Source organism: Pygoscelis adeliae, unplaced genomic scaffold (genome assembly GCF_000699105.1).
Source record: "Pygoscelis adeliae isolate BGI_AS28 unplaced genomic scaffold, ASM69910v1 Scaffold261, whole genome shotgun sequence".
NCBI classification, from domain to species: Eukaryota; Metazoa; Chordata; class Aves; order Sphenisciformes; family Spheniscidae; genus Pygoscelis; species Pygoscelis adeliae.
In genome coordinates, this window is record NW_008824115.1 from 813,198 (window position 1) to 833,012 (window position 19,815).

At 40.7% G+C, this 19,815-nt stretch overlaps 1 protein-coding gene across 1 annotated transcript in view; it reads right to left on the minus strand.

Moving 5' to 3' along the window:
* TIAM2 (T-cell lymphoma invasion and metastasis 2) overlaps positions 1 to 19,815 on the minus strand; it is a 96,725-nt gene that overhangs the window by 10,094 nt on the left and 66,816 nt on the right. Inside the window, exons 13-18 of the mRNA XM_009334292.1 lie at positions 6,035 to 6,214; positions 4,427 to 4,495; positions 3,923 to 4,048; positions 2,561 to 2,669; positions 1,803 to 1,982; positions 274 to 392 (exon numbers count right to left, since the gene is read on the minus strand). Of these exons, the coding sequence (XP_009332567.1) occupies positions 274 to 392; positions 1,803 to 1,982; positions 2,561 to 2,669; positions 3,923 to 4,048; positions 4,427 to 4,495; positions 6,035 to 6,214 (783 nt within the window). The remainder of the gene's footprint in view (positions 1 to 273; positions 393 to 1,802; positions 1,983 to 2,560; positions 2,670 to 3,922; positions 4,049 to 4,426; positions 4,496 to 6,034; positions 6,215 to 19,815) is intronic.

The following is a 19,815-nucleotide window of genomic DNA, read 5'->3' on the forward strand; positions in this document are numbered from 1 at the left end:
TTGTTGGCCTTCCCCCTGGTTCTTACCCATAAACACTCAACCCTATCATCACCATCATTAAGCTCTAGACAATCAAAACACTCCCTAACATATAGGACTACCTCACCGCCTCCCCTTCCTTGCCTATCCCTTCTGAAGTCAAAATATTAAAGGAGAATGGAGGAAGCCCAGCACAAGGAAGTTTCCAAAATTACCTCAGGAAGAGATAAAACACCTAATGGCAAGCAGGATAATGCTTCAGGAGTGAATAAAACATGTTGTTCCTTCTCTTACCTCCTTCTCTGTTCCACTTTGATCTGCAACCAGTTGGTCAAATACAGTGCCATAATCTTCATATATCTTCTGCATCTCGTTGATGTGACTTGCTACTTTTTCCATTGCCTTCAGCGCTTCTATAAGGATTAAAAATTTCATAGACAGCTATGTAATTCAATTGTATTTTCGAAACATGGCATTTTTTATTGAATTCCACTTGAGGCAGGCAAAATGATGCAGTGTTGCCAAGGTTTGGTGAACAGAATTCTAGCTTTATTATCAGTGCTTTCTCATAGCAACAGTAGAAGATATGCTTCCTGATCAGAATAAGTGAAAAATGCTCATCTAGTGTCTGAAGTGCCTGAAAAGGCTGCAATAAGCATTCCAGTGATTAGCCCCTAAATGCATGAATATTCCTATCAACATGATAGTAAACAAGGTTAGGTTTTGCATCTTGTATATATAGGGCCACTAGGATCTCTAGGGTAATCTACACCCATACTAGAGTAAATCATTTGATGACCTTTAATAGAAACAAATTGCATTTGGCTCACCACAGAATGGAGAAAGAAATACAGTGCTAGGTTGTACAACTTCCTCACTGACTGTATCCATGAAATTAAATGCTGGTGGCTAGGTTTTGTTTAAATTTTGTTTTCTAAGCAAGAATGACACTGGATTTCATTATACTTTTGTGTTAATTCACAGAGGAGTTAGAGAAAGGCGCTTAGTTTCTCCAGTCCTGCCAGCTCTTAACGATGCAGCCTTTTAGAAGTTTGGCATTCATCCTGACCTGCAAGTAAGTCACCCCCAGCTTGGTTGTAAGGGCAAAGGAACCGTATTAGAAGCTCCCTTTGAAGTCAGTAACAGCCTTGTGACTTTTTGCTGACAGCGTATTTTGCCTGAATCTATTTTGTTAAAATGACAATAAATCCATAAAACAAATCTCTAGACTTTCATCCATGAGGTGCTGACAGACCTGAACTGGAATTTGCCAGGGTGAAGTCCCAAGCATCTGAGCCTAGAAAAGCAGTCAACTCTAATATATATTAGACAGACAAGTCTTTCTATGTGGGAAGACTGCAAAGCTGTGAGACAGATCTCTTCTACGCAAGCAAGAGTCACAGCCAAACCTCAAACAACTAAAATTTCCTTCTGTGGCACTGTTAAACTTTGACACATTTCAAGAACTGAGTAATAACCACAAGATGGAGCTTTGGTCAGTGTTTCCCAAGTGGGGGGAAAAAAAAAGCAACACTATGACCTGACATGCTCCTGTGCAAGAACTGAGGAGAAAGACCCCAGTCCTATTTGCCATGGCAAATCCTGGGCGTATCTACTTCTCAAAGGGACTTGGACATACCAAGTACGACTTTTTGCTAACAGCACGAAAAAGCTACTGTTATTTTTAAGGAGACAGAGGGGAATGCTCTCTAGGTTTTGACGAGTTCTGTGCTATCTACCAGAATGGCTACCTACATCTTCAGAAAGGGCGGGAAATAAAACTTAACTCATAGTCATTCCTGTAGAAGAAAGGAAGAAGTTACCTGTCAAATGATAGTGCTCCTCGCTCTCGTTATCTGTCAGAGACACCAGCTCTTTTAAAAGCAGAGGATATTTCAGCACTCTCTGAACAGGCTTTATGAGATACGACTCCAGTGTAGAAGAGTGTTGCTTTGTGGGATTTCGAGCATCCAGAAAGGCCTTAAAGGCACTATCTGTTTTGGCTACATGTAGATAAAAGAGGTAGTCAGTTGAACATGGAAGTCACAGAAGCTACAGTAATTCGAATGCACAGAACTGCAACTTGTAACCAGCACCAAAAGCCTCACCCTTTCCAATAGATGGTTTACAAAGTAGTTTACACTATTCATTTCATAATCATTTCCTGCATTAAACAACATACATAAGGGCTAAGAGAGCAATTGTATCAAGGTGAGATTATTCCTCAATGTAATTTTTCCACTGCACTGCAGTGGCTGGCAGAGGAAGTAATTCCTAACTTATTCTACCATTTGTTGCTGCTTTTTGGAGTATGAACTGGATCTTCAGATGGCACAAACTTGTGGAAGATGTTTCTGCAGCTATTCAGACTACTGCCTGGATGTTACAAGAGGAATCTTATCCCTTCAGTTCTATATCGTACTTCAGCAGAACCACAGACCTTAGCTATTCCTATTGAAAGATACCCAATTAGTCCTTGCTTTGTACCAATATTCTCTGCAAGTCGACAAGATTTGTTATGGTAGGTCACTGCAGTTTAAATTCATGCAAATGAATTACAATAATGAAAACAATAAATTACCTCTTTCGAGAACTTTCTGAACTTTGATGTGGTTTGCACAGAAGCCACTGTACAGTTTAAAGTGGTCAGCGTAATACAGAAAGGAGCCTCCGAGGGAAAACAGCAATTTCTGAAATCCACACAATCAAAATATTAATTCATTACTAGAATCCTAAATAAATGTTCAGGCACATAACACAGAGGCTCAATGGTGTGATTATCTGATATCTTTCTATACATAACCTATATTTTTTATACACATATATACACATAACATGAATATACTACTAGTAGTAGCTCTGTGATGTTTCTCTATTTCTCTGGGTGTAGAGTTCAGCCTATTTAGGCAAAGCCTGCAATTTTCTCCTCCCTGAGCAGGTAACACCACTGCAGCCATTCTGTCTTACTGTATCTTTCAGGCAGCACAGGAACAAAAATCAACAGACATGTAACAGGGTATGTTGTGCTGGGAAAAACCATGAGCAATAGGAAGCAAGGCATGAAAGTGCCAAAGCCAGAAGGGACAGTATAAAACAAACAGAGGATTGCTTTCCAACTGTTTTCCTTCTTTCAGGCAGGTAGTAATTACAGGGCACCTCTGATGTTCTTGGATGAAGGGGAGGCTGGGAAGATGTGGGAGGGACTGACTCATGAGAGAGATGTTTTTAGGGAAATGCTTCCCAAAGCAAAGATAAGAAAGAGGAGTAGCGAAGGAGGAGGAGGAGGAGGAGGAGGAGAAAAAGGGAAGTGAGGAGGAGGAGGAAAGCAGCCCTCTCCCCTCTTTTTAATCAATGTTTGCGCCACAAAAGGCAGAAAGTGTCCGGGAGACCTGCCAGCAGTCTCGTCTGGTCCTGTACCAGTGACTCTGTCTTTGGGGAACTAACTTACTCCAGTTGGGGCAGGTACCGAGTGATGCCACCATGAGTGAGACAGCACAGCGAGGGCACAGTCTGCAGCCGTTTACACGTCGTGGGCCCTCTTCTTGGACCTCGCAACACGAGAAACTTATGTGGCATTTAGCAGGAAAAGCTCCCAGTCAGTAGAGGGTGAACTGGGCACAGTGGGGAGGAGCACAGGGCAGGGCAGAATTCAGCCCAGTGACAATAACCTTTCTACAAAGGAGTTCTGCATCATAAGCATTGCCAGTTTATCGCATACTCAAAAAGTCTACTCTGCATCTTCCATGTTACACCCTCTGCCGTGGGAAAGAGAAAGATAAACCAAGAAAAATAGCACTTATCTTTCACTGCTGAATAGATGTCTGTAATCCAAAGTAAAGCTTCAAACATAAAAGCAATCACATGAAACTTAAGAGTTCCTAAAGGCAGATTTTCACAAACATTTCCAGGCACATTGCAAGATATCGAACAACCAAATATTTACCCGGAACTGGGATGGCGTTTCCAGTGTATTAAAATCTGAGGAAGAAGATATTCCATCTTCCAGGGTCTCCAAAAACACCTTCTGGAAATCCAGCATTTCTGGCAGACTGCCGAACAAGGACTCCATCTGTAAAAAACATCAGGCTATGAAGTACAGCACTCCACGCACCTAACAGTGGTCTTGCGAAAACAGTCCACTAAGGAGATGCGACACACAAAGAGGTTGTAAAGGCCAGTAACATCTTCACTAATACTTATCAAACGGGTTTCATAAAAAAATCCTTACAAAAAAGCAAAGATTTCTTAGCAGTTAAGTCAGAAGAACAATTACCCTTTAAAAAAAGAAGTGATGCACACACCAGCCAGAAAGGCACTGACTGGTGTAATTCCTATTGTTATCTTCCTCATTTGCTTTTTCTGTCATGCTCTCAGCAACGAAAACCCCAGGTGCCAAGGTCTTAACCCATAAAAGACTGGAAAGCACATCTTTCAGTTATTCCCTCACCTCATCCTGGGTAAGGAAGGTTTCATTTTGAAGGGGCTCCAAGTATAACTCAAAGAGGCAGCTCAAGTCCTGCAAGAAAGAGAATTCGTTCACTTTTTATGTAACAGTTTGAAATTGTTCTTTATGTGAAAACTGTGGGATAGGGGTAATTTTCGGGAATGAACTAGAGATACAATTCCTCTTCTGTAACAAAATCACCTGCGTGTTGTTAGCACTAAAGTGATTACTAAATTAGATGCAAATTGATTTCAGTGTAATGTTTTTGTTTCATCCTTAAGGCTTTACAGCTTGATTATAACAAATTACATTTTAGTATAGCATGAGGAGAAAACGTTACAGATGATGGCTTTCTAAAGAGTCCATGTATATGAACAGCATCAAATGTTTTAATCATGTACGTTAGATAAACCATATAAATAGCCACTCATTTCAACATCAGTAGTAATATTCAGAAGGACACATAACATTTTAAAATTCTATTAGTTATTAAAGCCTTGAGTTATGTTGTCAGGTGGGATGTGATCAAGGGCTTTTTCAGTCACTTACTCAAGGAATTGGTGCCACTTTTGAAGACTTACTATCCCACACCAAAGCATGACGGCAGGGCTGGGGCCCACTGCAGGGCTCTCCGACCCCAAGAAGAGAAACGGCAGAAATTCTTATGGAGAAGGAATAATGAGCATCTCCCTGAGAATGCCATAACGAGTATGTGCAACCTGCCAGGATTTTGCCTGGTGCAAAATGTCACACGTCAGCGACCTCCATGGTCATGCCTTTGTTCAAGCCATTCCTCTGTAAGAAACGTCAGCTGGACATAGATGGGGGTCCGTGTTCTGTAAAGCTTCCTCAAGCTTTGCAGCATCTGGCTGTATTGGTGTATTGGTGGATGTACTAACAACAACAGCCTGAAAGTGTTTTCTCTTCTTTTCCATATATGTTATTGCAGCAAGAACCGATATCTGCAAGTATGTGTTTTGAGATCCAGTAAAGTAGATGATTCCTCCTTGCTGAAGGTCAATGAAATCAATGTTTTCATGTTTCTTTTGACATCCAGTCACAAGAATTTGGGGTTTATAAAAAGAAGAGACATACGTCTAACAAATTATGGACTTATCAGTCAGAAGAGAAATAACATATGTGTGATGCTACAACCAACTGGAGTTGTGCCTTTTAGCTTTGCTGATTCAAAAATAATTATGCACTATTTTCCAAAATTAAACTTTTTTTTTCTGATTTGTAGGAGACTATTCCATTCTTCTACCAGATTTATTTTCATCTTGAAAACTAGAAAAACATCCCCCGGAAAACCTCTGTGTTAACATATTGCAGGTATCTACTCCCCACAAATTACCACTCTCCAATATAAATACAAATTAACTAGAAATAAAGCTACTAGATCAAATCCCACAGCCTCTATTACAGGAGCAAGCCTGTTGAAAACAATAGGACCAATTAGACAAGTGGACTTTGTAGGTTATGGCCCTTGTAGAGGGCTGGTTATGTAAAGGTAAGCATGAAATATGTTAAGACTATCCACAAATCATGGTCAGCCTCAAAAACACGTCTGTAGCTAGCCAGATTTTTTTTTTTTTTTTTTTTTTTTTCCACCATGACGTAAGATTTCTCAGTGTCCATAAGTTCTTGGATGACTTTCCTCAATCTATCTGCATCAGAAAGGTGTCGAGCCAGTGGCCGTGGAGGTGGATCCTGGTTGTCCTTCTGTCCTTCCATACTGCTGGCTTGGACTTCCTGGAAGTTTCGGCACAACGCACTGATCTGTTCTGCGCTCTGTTAAATGAGAAGAAAGAGACAAGCGTCGATGTTTTAGAACACAAGCTATACTACAATTATTTTTGAATTCCTCAAATTTTGCTCTTGTTCCAAATTTGGGGGCCAGAGCATGCCATTGATTTTTGTCAAATATGTACCCTGATAGCTTTGAACAGCTTGAATTTATAGCAGATCCAGACCACAGCAGTAAAATGAAATGAAAATTTTCTAGTGATTTTCCAGTGCAAATTATTTTCAGTCTTCAGATACAAGCTCGTGGGATGCCAAAGATGAGAGAGCACTCAGATATATCATATACTTTGATTCTTATGACACTAGCATCACACTGTTTTCCATCTCTCTTATTTTGCAAAACTCATTGCATCAAAATAGAAGGAATTAGTAGATAAAGATCTTTTAAGCATCCAGAATAACTGTTTTATTTGTCATCTGCTACCTATATAGTGCTGCGTGTTTTTTTCAGACAATGAGACATGGAGCTAAGGGTTCGGATTCCAGTGTCCTGGGTTGTCAAAAGATATTTAGAGGCTTCCTCTCCAAAGAGACAACTATGTACCAAGATTTTTTTGCTTTCAAAAACGGCAAATGGAAACCTAAATCTTTGAGATTCTTTAGAAGAATGATAAAGATGAAAAAACCCCAGAAAATTTTCAAGGAAGGTAGGAATTGGAGATGGAACAACAACAGTTAATCTTACAAGGCAAAGATGGAAGAGAAAGAGATTTTCCTGACACTATGAAATGGTTGTGTACTTTGCTCTTGCACGACCACCACTAATATGCAAGAGCAACTTTTGCAGGCAATAATCTTTAATGCCTAATTTGCAAATTATACCACTGTTCTCTTTCTTATATGACGTTTTCCTGAAAGCTAGAATATCGCTACCATTACCCAATTCTACCTTAACAGCTCTCGGTATCCACCTCTTTATACTACATGAAACAATTCTTCTTCAGTGCTTCTGACTTTCAGACACTGTATCTCTAAGATACTGGACAGTTGCATATGCTGTGCCATATATTATCTTCTATTTAGCGAATGCATTCAAATGAGGACTACATGAACGCTGCTTTATTTCAAGTGGACATCTTGTTTCAGTGATCTTGTTTCAGTGAAGAAATCAGGATTAAGACATTTCAGAACTGTCTTAATCTGTACTAATTTATTCCACACGCTGTTTCAAGTGGTCCTTTTTGGATCTCCTGATTTACCACTGATTATCTGTGTAGCTAGGTTCACCAACATACTAGGTCATCAAATGAGCAAATGCAAAAGTTATTCTGAAACTGAACTGAGCTATGCAAAGCCTTCTATAAGGTGGAGGCTAAATGCACTAGCAATATTAAGTCTCAACCATTCATGTGACAAAACATAGGTACATCCCTCACACCTATATGATGGAAATAAATGTTAAAATGTCAAATATTTGCCATATTACTCTGTAGCTTCCCAGCCCCCAGTTTTGAACAATGCCACCACTCTAAAAAAAATCAAGTTACTTTCCTCACTAGTAAGTGCAACCATCTTCACAATCCTGTGTAATGACAGCTTGCAGGACTATGAAATTTAGATACATTTTGTATTTACAACATGTATTAGGACCTGACAAAACGCAACGTAAATTGAATGGTGTTTGTTGGAATTACAGCTGCACACTGATTGAATACATTCAAAAATCACAGTCACTCTGTGCCTCTGAAATTAATTAGTGTTTTGGAAATAAATCACAATTTAGGAAGTGGGGTGTGTATTTTAAAGCAACTTCTAAATAGCTGAATGCCAAAGTTCTTGAGTTTTGTTTTCTTTGTTTCTTATGTAAGAAAATTTTGCATTTGTATCAGAATGACTCAGATTTTACACTCTAGGTGTGCATGGGCAGCTTGATTTACATCAACCTGATGCCTGATCAAGGACACTAGATCAAGGATATGAGACAGCCTATTGAAAGCAAGTCACACACATAATCATCAGGCACAGTTTTACAAGGAGGAGTTAGAAGTTCTCTATTCCTCCTCAACCACCTTTGCATGTAGGGTAGGCAGACATTGGAGAACATAACATGTTCTCCACCCTCTTCAGTTTTGGCACCAGAGCTGCATCTGCCACCAAGAACCACTGGATAAGAAAGCATATGGAAACAGATGACACTCCTCAACATAAATACTATTTGAGCACCTAAGCAACATAATTTTGGTGTCAGAAATTGTTCTGCATAACTGGCCTAAGCCCAAGGCACAGGATTACCTCTCAGCCATACTGCCAACAAGTAGTGATTTTTATAAACTTTAGTATGTTCCTGAACACGTAAGCACTCTGCGTTTGCAAGTCTGGCATTAAAAATATTGCCCTTGTCCTGCAGTGCTGCTCATAAGCTCTTGTCCTTTCCTGTAGTCCTGCTGCTCTCTGTCCTTCCCTCTATGGGAGGCTTCCAGACCGTACAATATCCAGACCTCATTCTCACTCCTTGTACCCACTGTGGTATTTACATTTGGGTCAAAGCAAGCATGAAAATGCTACTTGATCACAGGACAGGAGTATTTCATATTCACTCCTACACATTGCACGGACCATAGAAGATGCAGGAACCCATTTTGCCAGTGAAACCACAAAGCATACCTTAGGTTCTTGACCAAGAGCCCAGTATTCACGAGAAACTTCATAATAACAAATAAGTAGAGAGGAATAAAAACTGTACTTGCTTCACATTTCTTCCCAAAACTCCCTTACCACCCAGGTCGGGATCTCCACCTTTTTTCCACACTGCTCTGGATGCTATTTTCTGCCTCCCACACTAAACAAAGTCCTGCTTTTTATTATCTTTGCTGTTTAAAACAGATCTTTTCTAGAATGGCTCTAAGAACATCTCTTTTATATCTTTTATGTGTTGGCAGGAGAGGCCCAGCCTCTGCCCTGTTACTGATTGCAGCTGGGATTTCAAAGCCACCTGGGCATTCTGGATGTCAAAGCAAAGTTTGGCAGTCCAGTGCTCTTAAGCCAGGAAGTCTGAAGAGGAGACCCAAGTTGATACTACATACACCCACCGTAATCTTGAATTAAGGTGGGAATTAACCCTGAATTTGCTCTGACAATGACACTGCAACGGCTAACAGGCAGATTTGACTCTCAGATACATCTGGTAAACACCTCAAGCACACAGCTTCTTTTATTTGCACAAGGCCAAGACTGTCTGTACTTAGTACATGGCAAAAAAAATTATTTATGCCAACCTTTATAGTGTGCAGCTCATCAGAATAAAAACGTTTAAATTGATGAAAAGAAAAGCCCAGACAACTGACTGTGGACAAGGCTATAAGGTAGCTGGGTGTAGAGAAAAGCTGAGGAGAGCATACAGTGGAAGCAACAAACTTTCTCCAAAATCCATCACTTGAGCTTATGTATGCCACTTTCAGCAACATTTATAGGAGATTGCAAGCAGCTTCAGCTTACCTTTGGCACTGAACAGCAGACAGATGAGGCTAAAAATCCAAAAATTTAGACTAACGGTGCTAGAGTTGGGAAAGACAACTGGAGCTTACGCAGGTTTTACAGAAAAAACAAATACTTGCATTCCAGGGAGAATGAAGTTAAGCAGCACTGTACTGTTTTACCGGCCATTTTCACAGGTTTTCCAACAAGGCTGTATAAACACTCCTACAGACCTAGCAGTCAGGGGAAGCAGCCTTCTGCCCCATACTCTCTTGGCTTCTAAGAAAACAGAAGCATGTGTAGAAGCAGCCTTGAGAAACTTTTTTTTCATCCCTGCGTATTTGTGACTCGTAGTTAGGTCCTACATCCTTTTGCACGGAGTATTCCCTGTGAATGAGGATTGCTCACAGAAACCTTAGAAGGGATGGTTCCAGTCCACATAATTGTCAGCTTGACCCATAGTTGTCAACCACCACAGTGGTACTCAGCTTGTCAGATGGAGATGAAGCCCGTCCCATTTTCAATCATACTTGTGATAAGAAATATTAGAGATTATTCCTCTAAAGTGAACAAAGGATATTCCTACAAGGAACCTCTTACAGATTTTCTTTGCTCCTTGCAGACAAGCATATCACCATCTGAGGCTGTGCTATCCCCACCAAAGTTAAAAATCTCCATAAAACTAATTGGTGAGAGAGCAGAAGACATTAATCAGCAGTGGTTAAGCATTAGCACAATAATTTCATGGCTACCCTGTGACTTTCTACTGAATGATACTGACTGAGCATAAATGCCACACAAGGTCAATTACTGTTACGGTGTCTCTGCTCATTGCTGTTTATCTTACCCTCATTTATACACCTCAGGTACTCCGTCAGTTGGGGTTTGTATGAAAAAGTGAGGGAAAGGAGTATTTTCAGTAGGCTTAGAAAACTCTTCAGCCTAAGAAAGACTTCGGAGTGGGGGGGTAAAACCGTGCATGTCCTTTGATGAGTTTTCAGATTCCTGTACCCTTCTGCAGGACACTGACCACATGGAGATCACAAATCCTTTGAATTCCTTATCCAAAGAGGAAGCATGCCCAGAAAACATCCTGCAGAAACAGATTAGTCTTGTACCCTTTAAAAATGAGCAGCTAACAGTTCGGCTCTGCCTGAGGTATGTATTTCCAGGAAATAAGACTGAATGCACCAGTCAGCAGAAGAAATACAATTACACAGGATTTTGAGAAATTAACAACTGGCCAGAGAACTTTTTACATCCCTCACTGTGAAAAAAGGAAAGCTTTTGGAGATGTCCATCACTTTTCCTTTGTGTTAGAAGATATTTCTCTCCAGAACGAAGGCAGCCCTAACAGCCATCTTTTTTTGTGGGTCCATCACTCTCCAGACTTCTCTGTCATCCTCGGACTGGGAAGTACTTTGTAACCAACCAAAGTAAAAGGCTAGAAAATCGCAGGTCTTAGCTTCCTTAAAGACCACTGAAAAAAGTTGCCATATGTTACACACCAGTACAGTATGTGCACTCCTCTAAATTGTTTATTAAGACTGAAAAATGTCAGCAGAGTTCTACTGAAAACTGCCTTGTGAGATTTTCACCATAGGTATCTGGGCAAGACTGCTGCTCAGCTTCAGGCAACAGAAGCTAAAACAAAGCAGTAGACTCAGTCATTGCTTTTCTTCTGGTCCTTCTCCTTTTTTTCCCCCAACTTCAAGGCCACTCAGAACATGAAACTGTTCCTGACTGACACTGCTGAAATTTTGGGGGTCTGTTTTGTTTAGCTGTGTCTCTTGCAATGCTTTTAATTTAAATGTTTAAAACATTGCTAAAGGAAAGGTATTTTTTAAAAAGTGCCCACTCAGATCCTTCATAGCAATAAGCCAAGCATAGTCAGAGTTACACTTTAAGGAGGGAGAAGCAACCCCTCCACGCCGCGTTTTGAAAAGTTGCCCTACCAGACACTACCAGACCAGACAACAGGGGAGGAGTTAAGAATAAACTTTTGTCTTTGAGTCAGAATTTCCCAATTTCAGGAAGATTTACATTACCAAAGTCATCTTGTTCTGGTAACGCAAGTAGGTATCACCAACCTTATTTAGAAATCACAAGTACGGTAAGAAGAGGGGTTGATGACCAAGTAACTCTTTCCTGACAGCATAGGTTGAGGCCTGAAATAGGGCTGAACACATGGCTGTGTAAAACAGCTAAGATGCAACCCATATGACACGGTGCCTGAGCTATTAATATGAATTTCATGGTGGCAAATCTTCCCTGTCAGCTGCCACAGAGAGAGAGATGCCCATCTTTATCCCTGGGTATAGAGGAAGAACCACTGGTGACTTAGGTACTTGACTAAAACGCTGGTTATAAACCAAGTCACGCAGCAGGGATCTGGGCCCAAGAGCCTGCGTCGACCAGGTCCCAAGGACCAGCAGCTCCCACTGAGTTCATAGATGCTGTGCTCAGCATCTCTAACACCAAAGTCATCTGACCTAACGCATACCAAAGTCAAAGGCAAAACAGAAATCATTACCATCATGGAAGGTTAAATCCCGACCGTACTAAATGTAAAGACGAGAGCATCAGGCAAACAAAAAGAGAGGCACCCTTACAGCCCAGGTCACAAAAAGGAAACTCTTGTCAGGTAATATTAAAGCACACAATGCAAATTTTCCCAAACCCTTGGGAAAAGTATCTTGTGAAAATACTGTCATTCTCTCCTTCCCTGTGTCCTTCTCCTGATGTTGTCAATCTTTAATGCAGAAGGCTCAAGTATTTTTCTACCACCTGTGTAATATATTTACAGCCTTCTTATATTCCCCCAGCAGTACCTTGATTGTACATCTTGTTTCCTCCCTTCTTCCACAACCCTAAATTATTAGTTAAAAACCAGAGAAATAGTTAAAACATTCATGCTACAGTTATTTCCAAATTTCCCTGAAGAATCTTGTTTTAACATCCCACTTCTTGTCAAAATCTGGATCATGACTTAGTCTTTTCTCTGACAGACGCAAGAAATAACTATTTGCTTGAGCCCAGCAGAAAACAGTGCACGCAACCAACCCACCCTTCCCTCCCCGCAAACTTCAAAAAAACCTAAACCTTTTCCCATGCAGCATATTGGTATAAACTCACCTACCAACTACATGTTACCAGAATCCATTATTTGATTATTAACGCCGGGGCAGTCACTATTTATCAAGCACAGACACCCTGGCATGCTCGTGCAGCCCCGTCACCTACCTTAGCCTAATTAAGCAGCAACCCCCCAGCTTAACCCAGGCCGCTGCAGAACTCACCACAGAAAACATCCTGTGCAGGGAGCCGTACGCTGCTGCTGCCTGCTGCTGGGTTTTGCGAGCCAACGCTAAACTCTTAGCTCTGGTTTTACTCCTCCTGAAGGCAGGCATTGTGGCTTGCGAATACAGACTTTCCCAAAGGAAAAGCCTCCTCGGAAGGAAGCCACGGACGTTGCAATCCCCTGCGAACACACCTTCTCTCTGAGCTCAGCTGCACAAGTTTCTCTTTTGTGCCGGTTAACAAAAACCAGAGACACTGTCAATGTCCCAGTGTAACGGGGCTAAGCAGCATATGAGGCACGAACAGACCTGCCATGCTTCCCTTTATTACTACAAATGCAGGGAAAACGTGCCAGATGAGGAGATTTTTTTATAAATAGCTTCATGTAGCGAATGCAGGACAAAGTGCAGTTATGGCAAGGGAAGATGGGTTTTATCTCCCCAGAAATGTACCTGCCTCTGTGCCCGTGAAATTGACTGCATAAACAAAACATCAGGTGCTTTGAGAAAATTAGCCAAATACCTAAAAATATCTAGAGGGTGCTGACTGCCCTGAAGGTCAGCATGAATTATCAAAGGTACTGATGCTCTGTCAAGGGTATATGCCGCTAAACGGTGCGGCATACAAATGTTCTTAAAATGATAAAATGAAAACCAGCAGCTCTCTGGATGATATCTTTACATAATTGTGCTTGTCCTTTGAACTTTTTAGTTGTAATTACATCAATAAAAAGAATTTTAAACTGTGCTCAGTAATAAACTCAGGCTTGAAAGTAGAAGTCCCCACGTTGATATATTTACACAAAAACAATCAGGTCTACAGCTAGGTTATTCTAAAAACAATGTAACTTTAAACAAAACATTATAGGACATGACACCACTGAGCTGAAGAGTTACAAGATTGACAAGCAATTCATTAATAAAGAGAGAACTATACTAGCGGCATAATAAAACCCAGTAACTCCCATGTTCCCTCTATGACAGCACTGTTAGACTGCAATGTTGTTGAGCTATAAGGGTTCATTCAACACTGCCCTTGCCACCACATATCGCTCTCAGGCAAACTCTTTCCTTGAACCCAAATGACGCACCAAGCTTTGGTATCCATATCCTTGGTTATGAGCGTGCTGCTTCAGAGGTTTCAAGGATATTCGCCTTCATACAAGCAAGGGAATAACACAGCCCTCTCCTTTAATTACTGCAATTAAACTTACATCCATCTCTTTCCAAATCATTAGCACAACTTGACAGCTCAGCATTTGCCAAACCATGAAGCTCAGTTGCTGAGCGGGCCGCCTATCAGAGGAACGACGATGCTGGATCCCTGAAACAACATGCTGCTGATAAGGCTCACTGAATGCATCGCAGTCAGAGGAAGCTCTTGAGAGCTGATGGACTATGCCCTTTCTTTTGGAGACAGATATCGGATTCACTGGGTGAGAAGACTATGTAACAGAAAACTGAGGGAATGGTCTCGAAGGAGCAAGAAGAGGTTTTGGCTGCTCCCTAACGTTTCATTTTTCAATGGATGCACAGCCTGGTTTAAAAATCCAATTATGCGGACCACTGTGTAGCACGTACAAGGCTACTTTTCTTATCCACCATTAGTGGTTGCCTCTGCAGTAGTCCACAGACCCTAGGGATCCACAGACCAAGTCTGAAACGAAAAAAAAAAAAAATCACTAGTCTGTGGAAATTAAATGTTTACAGTACTGCATATGGCATTGAAAAAATAACACAGGTCAGGTCACCAGATGCACGTTTATTAAGTGTATAACTATACTTTATGGAAAGGTACTGTTTCTCCATTTTCTACCAGCATGAGTTGTGGCAATTTCAAGCTCTGTCTTTTCTAATAGATATGTGTTAAAACACAGCTCATCCACTGGGACCGGGAAAAAAAAGGCTGCTAAATATCAGGTCCAAGCAATATCATCCATCTTGATGAAAAACAATGACAGGCCTTTTTAATTCCATACTAGGAAGTTATTCTTCCCCAGATTTGCTAATTAAGCCTGAGTTATTAGCTAGCCATATGCCAGCTAAAAGATGTTACCAATTAACAGATTTTTTTTTTAAACTTGTATTCATTAGAAAAAAAACAACGATGTTTTAGTAATACTTCCAACTCCTATTGAGGGACTCGGATAGATCAAAAAAGTGAAAAGCACAAACTAAAATAAACCAAATGAATGAAAGCATTTTCTTTAGCCTTTCTTCTTCTCTAGAAGCATGCAACAAACACTCAAGCTCTCTTCAAGTATATGTCTCCTACATAAAATTTACATGTAAAATAATCAATAGCCTTGAAATACTTTTAAGATGACTGGAAAAACGACATGCCTTGTTGTTTGTTCCGGTGTGCTTTGAGTAAAACACATTCCCTTTACAGACATCTGGTTTTCATCTCTCCATTTTAGTGGCACCAGGCTTGACAGTCACCATAACAGTAACATCCTTCGTAATACAGGCTTCCCTCTATTGTCCAGATATGTCTAGGTGCGCTTATCTGCATCGAGTTTGTTTCCCATCCTGCTTTTGCCCTTAATGCATGAAGGTAAAAGGCTAATTTTGCTCTTGTATGTACTTTGAATGAAAGGAAATGGCGGCTTGCCTCCGGGACAATTCTGAGCGCTTGTGGGCTACTTTAAAACATCAGTCTGGACCACCAGTGAAGCAGAAGCATAATTTGTATACGCAACATGTATTTTTTATATAAGAATGTATGTGTATATATGTATGTATATGCCTGTGTGTATATAATACACACACATATACACATAAAAATATATGATATGTACATACATACATACCCTGGACTAAAGAGGAGCTCTGTGATATTAGCGGTCTCTAAGCATTACAAGCTCATGCTTATTTCAGCTGGTCTCCAGATCTCTACAGTGATCTAGAAAGGACTCCAGTTTTTACTTTTTATAAATGTGGGTGGATGATTTTTCTGAATATTTTTCTATCACGCTTATTATACTAATAACATGGTTTTTAAATGCCTTCAAAATGCTTTTTCAAAGCATAACTGACCACAGTGAAGACATCTGCTTTAATTCCAGCACTAAAAAAATCAGTTAACATTCCAGATGTTTAAAATGAATTCCTGTTTAATTTTTAATTTCAAACATCTTAAATATTGTTTGTAACATTCTCACCCAAAGTGTTTTGTGCTGCATGCAAAAACTTTTCTCAAATGCTGAATTAGAAACTATGGCAACCACCAAGATACTATCTTTGCAGTTGCATTCATCTTTCACAATATATTTTTGCACTGTGCCTTTTTTAGAGGTACAGAAGGTGACCCTTATCTCTTCTTGTTAGTAGCAGGCATATTGCATGTCAAATGTTAAAAGATGCAATAATCCCCCTCTAAAGACAAATGCAGATCCCCTGAAATCCACACCAACCTCTCCCCTGGTTTCGGCGGGGTTTTGTTTAGGCACTACAGAAGGATTCTGCTGTCTCAGAAGGAAACAATCACCATGTGAGTGAAGGTCTATGTCTGCCCACAGTATGTTAACAAGTGGAGACAGAGGCACACCACAGTGCTATGGACAACAGGTAACAAAACATGAAAATCTGTTGGAACTTCCCTGTGTATCTGATTCAACTGACCCCTTACGTTTTTAATCCTCCTCCCTCTTCCTTCCTTTCAGGTATCTTTTTCTTATCTTTGATTTTGCAGAATCTGCTGCAGGTAGCAGATTTTTTCAGTTTTGGCATCGTAGGTCTACCTTTGGCCTTAAAAAAGCCCACCAAATAATCTACAGCTGGCAGAGAGGTTACCCAGTTCCCTGAGTCTGTCAGAAGTGTGATTAGATATCTCTGCCTTTGATTTCAAAGTGAAATGCTGCTGTCATATCCTGCACCGCAGGTGACTGGGGTTGCCTTTGGAGGCCCAGGGTGGTGGACTCCAAGGCAGCTTCCTGCCCTTCATCGGTGAAGTCACAAGGGTCTCCAGAGACACTGCTAACCATATCCTGTTGCAATGGACCAGGACTGTTGTCATACACGTCCCTTTTCACCTGCAGGTAAGCCTCGTGGATTTTTCCCAGAAGGCTACAAAGAAAAGCTGTATTGTAAGTCACCTCCCACCGGCTCCTTTCATTTGCAAGCATCAACACAACACAGTTCCTTCTCCCGATCAAAACCATCTGCACATTTAACACCAACAAATGTCACAGTACTTCTGAGAGGATGTTTCCTTCAGTCAGAGGAAAGACAACAAATACCACCTCTCCCCCAAACCCCAGCAACCCAATGTAATAGCACAAAACAGAGCAACACAAGTTCACACTTCTGCATGCAAGAACTGCACAGTCTCCCTTTGCTCTTCTTTCTTGCCGTTCTTGCGACTCCCCACCTGTAACTACGCACACAGATCTCCATCCAGAGCTTGACCTAATGTCTGGTTGCAGGTTCACTCTAGATATAGCACCTTTCACACTTTAAGCTTTATGGTTTCTAGGCTCCTCACTATGTTAGCCAAGACAGGCAACTGTTGTATTTGAATTTTGGGCCATCCATAGGGTGGCTCTGCTGCATTTAAAGAACTGCAGGATCAAGGCAACAAAGTGAAATCCAGGACTGGGGTCAGTAGCAAGCACTCACTGGTAGCTTTACAGCAAGCCTTCTGTAACCTAATCCATCAGTTTTGGTGCCTCCTCTAAGGGATGGAATAAAATACTGAAACCTAAGTTAATTAGCAAAACTTACAGACTTCTAACAGGCTACAGTTTCACTTGTATCACTGATACCCTTCTCAAAAGGCACAGGAAGACAGCAGGGGTCCAGCTGCAGCTCCACACTGTTGGAGCCAGCAACTCTGGTTAGGCTCACCACAGGCTGGGCTGTCTGCGAGGGAAGCACAATAATTAGCAGAGCTCCCCACGGGCTTCTGTCATGCTTTCGGCACAGAACTGTCCCCTCCAGGCACAACTGAATCAAGGAAAACCACTGCTGAGGAACATGCTATTTTCCCATGTTAGCTCTTAGACTCCCTAAACGCATCTCACATCTGGAGGGAAATGACACTTGAATTGCAGAGGAGTATACATGATTTTGAGAGTACTACGTTGTTAATCCCTTTCCTATGAAGAACAGAAAAAAAAGGATGTTAATTGCGGACTACTCCCCAAGCTTCTGGATCTCATCAACTGCTAAAGAGAAGTTCTCACGATTAAAACAAAGGAAAGATCCTTAGTGTCCTATGGATGTTGAGTAAACCTTCAGGCAGGCAGCTCTCCTGCAATTAATGACATGCTGTGCAAGTGGGAACTGCCTGGGCAATGCAAAATAGCACTAATGAGAAGCTATCACCTCGAACATCATTTAACTGGAATTGCCTCCATGCAAGAAATAGGTTTGAGGCCATATGGGCATACCAGTAGTTTTTAATTCCTCTTATTTTACTTTTCCCAGAGGGACCTCTGTTGAGCTTCTGGTCATTTCTGCTTCGCTTTCTTTCAGTGTAGCTCAACAACTGGTGTTTACTTGATTAGTAATAACGTTTGCCTTCCAAGATTTTTTATTTTTACAGTCTTTGCTTAACAAAATTACTCCACAAACACCTTCCCCCCCCCCCCAGATTTCCCACAGTTTTATTTCAATGTTAATGTTTCTTCGGGGATGAAGAACATCTTTCTTTTGGGGGTAGGGGTCACTAACTGACTAGCAAGAAAGGATGCCACTTATACCAAATGGAGAGAAATATGGCTCTGAAATCTATCAGACACATGTGAACATACATACATACTCTGCCACACCATCCTAAATGTAATCAAAACACAATTTGTACTTATCAGTTTTTATGTTTTATGCACCATATTATTGCAAATCTTCCTTCTAATTGAGTATATTTTGGTAACTCTTTAACTTTCTCACCAAAAAGTCATACTAGGAAAGTGTTTAACTTTGTTGGGGAAGAATAAACATTTCTTGACATTTACCCACTAAAAGACAAGCATCCACTGCTTATATACACACATTCAGACTGATGATCCCTATCGCATCTCCGAGAGTGAATGAGTGTCGTCACCAGAGCAAAATAAATAAATGAACCACCACAACTGAATATATAGGATTACATTTACTGACAGCACCAATAGAAGGCTGCTGGGTGTGTTTTGAACAATGATGCCCTGAACTATCCCACAGCACATATGCTACAGATCACATGCTTGTACAATGTTTTCTAGGTAACAAATCAGAGGAATACATCATTCCTAGCATCCACTTGCTTTCTTCTGGAAGATAAAATACCATTCAAATCATCCATAAACATTGAAGAATTGCATTAATTTTCTGCTGGGATTGGATTATATGAGTAATGATTACTAACTGCTTTCACCTCTAATATTCCATGGCAACTGTCGTACTTGCCCCCTTCCTCTCCCCACAATCAAATCACACTTTTTTCTTTAATAATTGAGCATTCAGACGGACTTGCAACAGGATACACATTCTTTCATTCAGGTTTGAACCTAGACCTGAACGTATATTGTACCTCAGGATTTTTACCCTTAAATTACTCTATCTGCATGAGAAGTTGATGGCTTTAGTGCTACTTCTAATGAAGTGGTTTCAAAATCAGTTTTAGACAGTTTGAAGACAAAATATTAATTTCTTCAACTTATGAGAACCATCCCTCCAGTATATCGCTATGCTGTACTTACAAGCGGCCAAAACCACATATGCAGCAAACTCTTTACAATACTTGCCAATTTTTATTACAGAAATAGCTGTGTGAAATCAGCTAATAGGTAACACAAGGATTTCCTTTTTGAAATCGTGACACATGTATTTTGCATCTGTTGAAAGCACTGTTTTGGGAAGCCTGTTGTGATAGTTGGATGATGCAGAAGT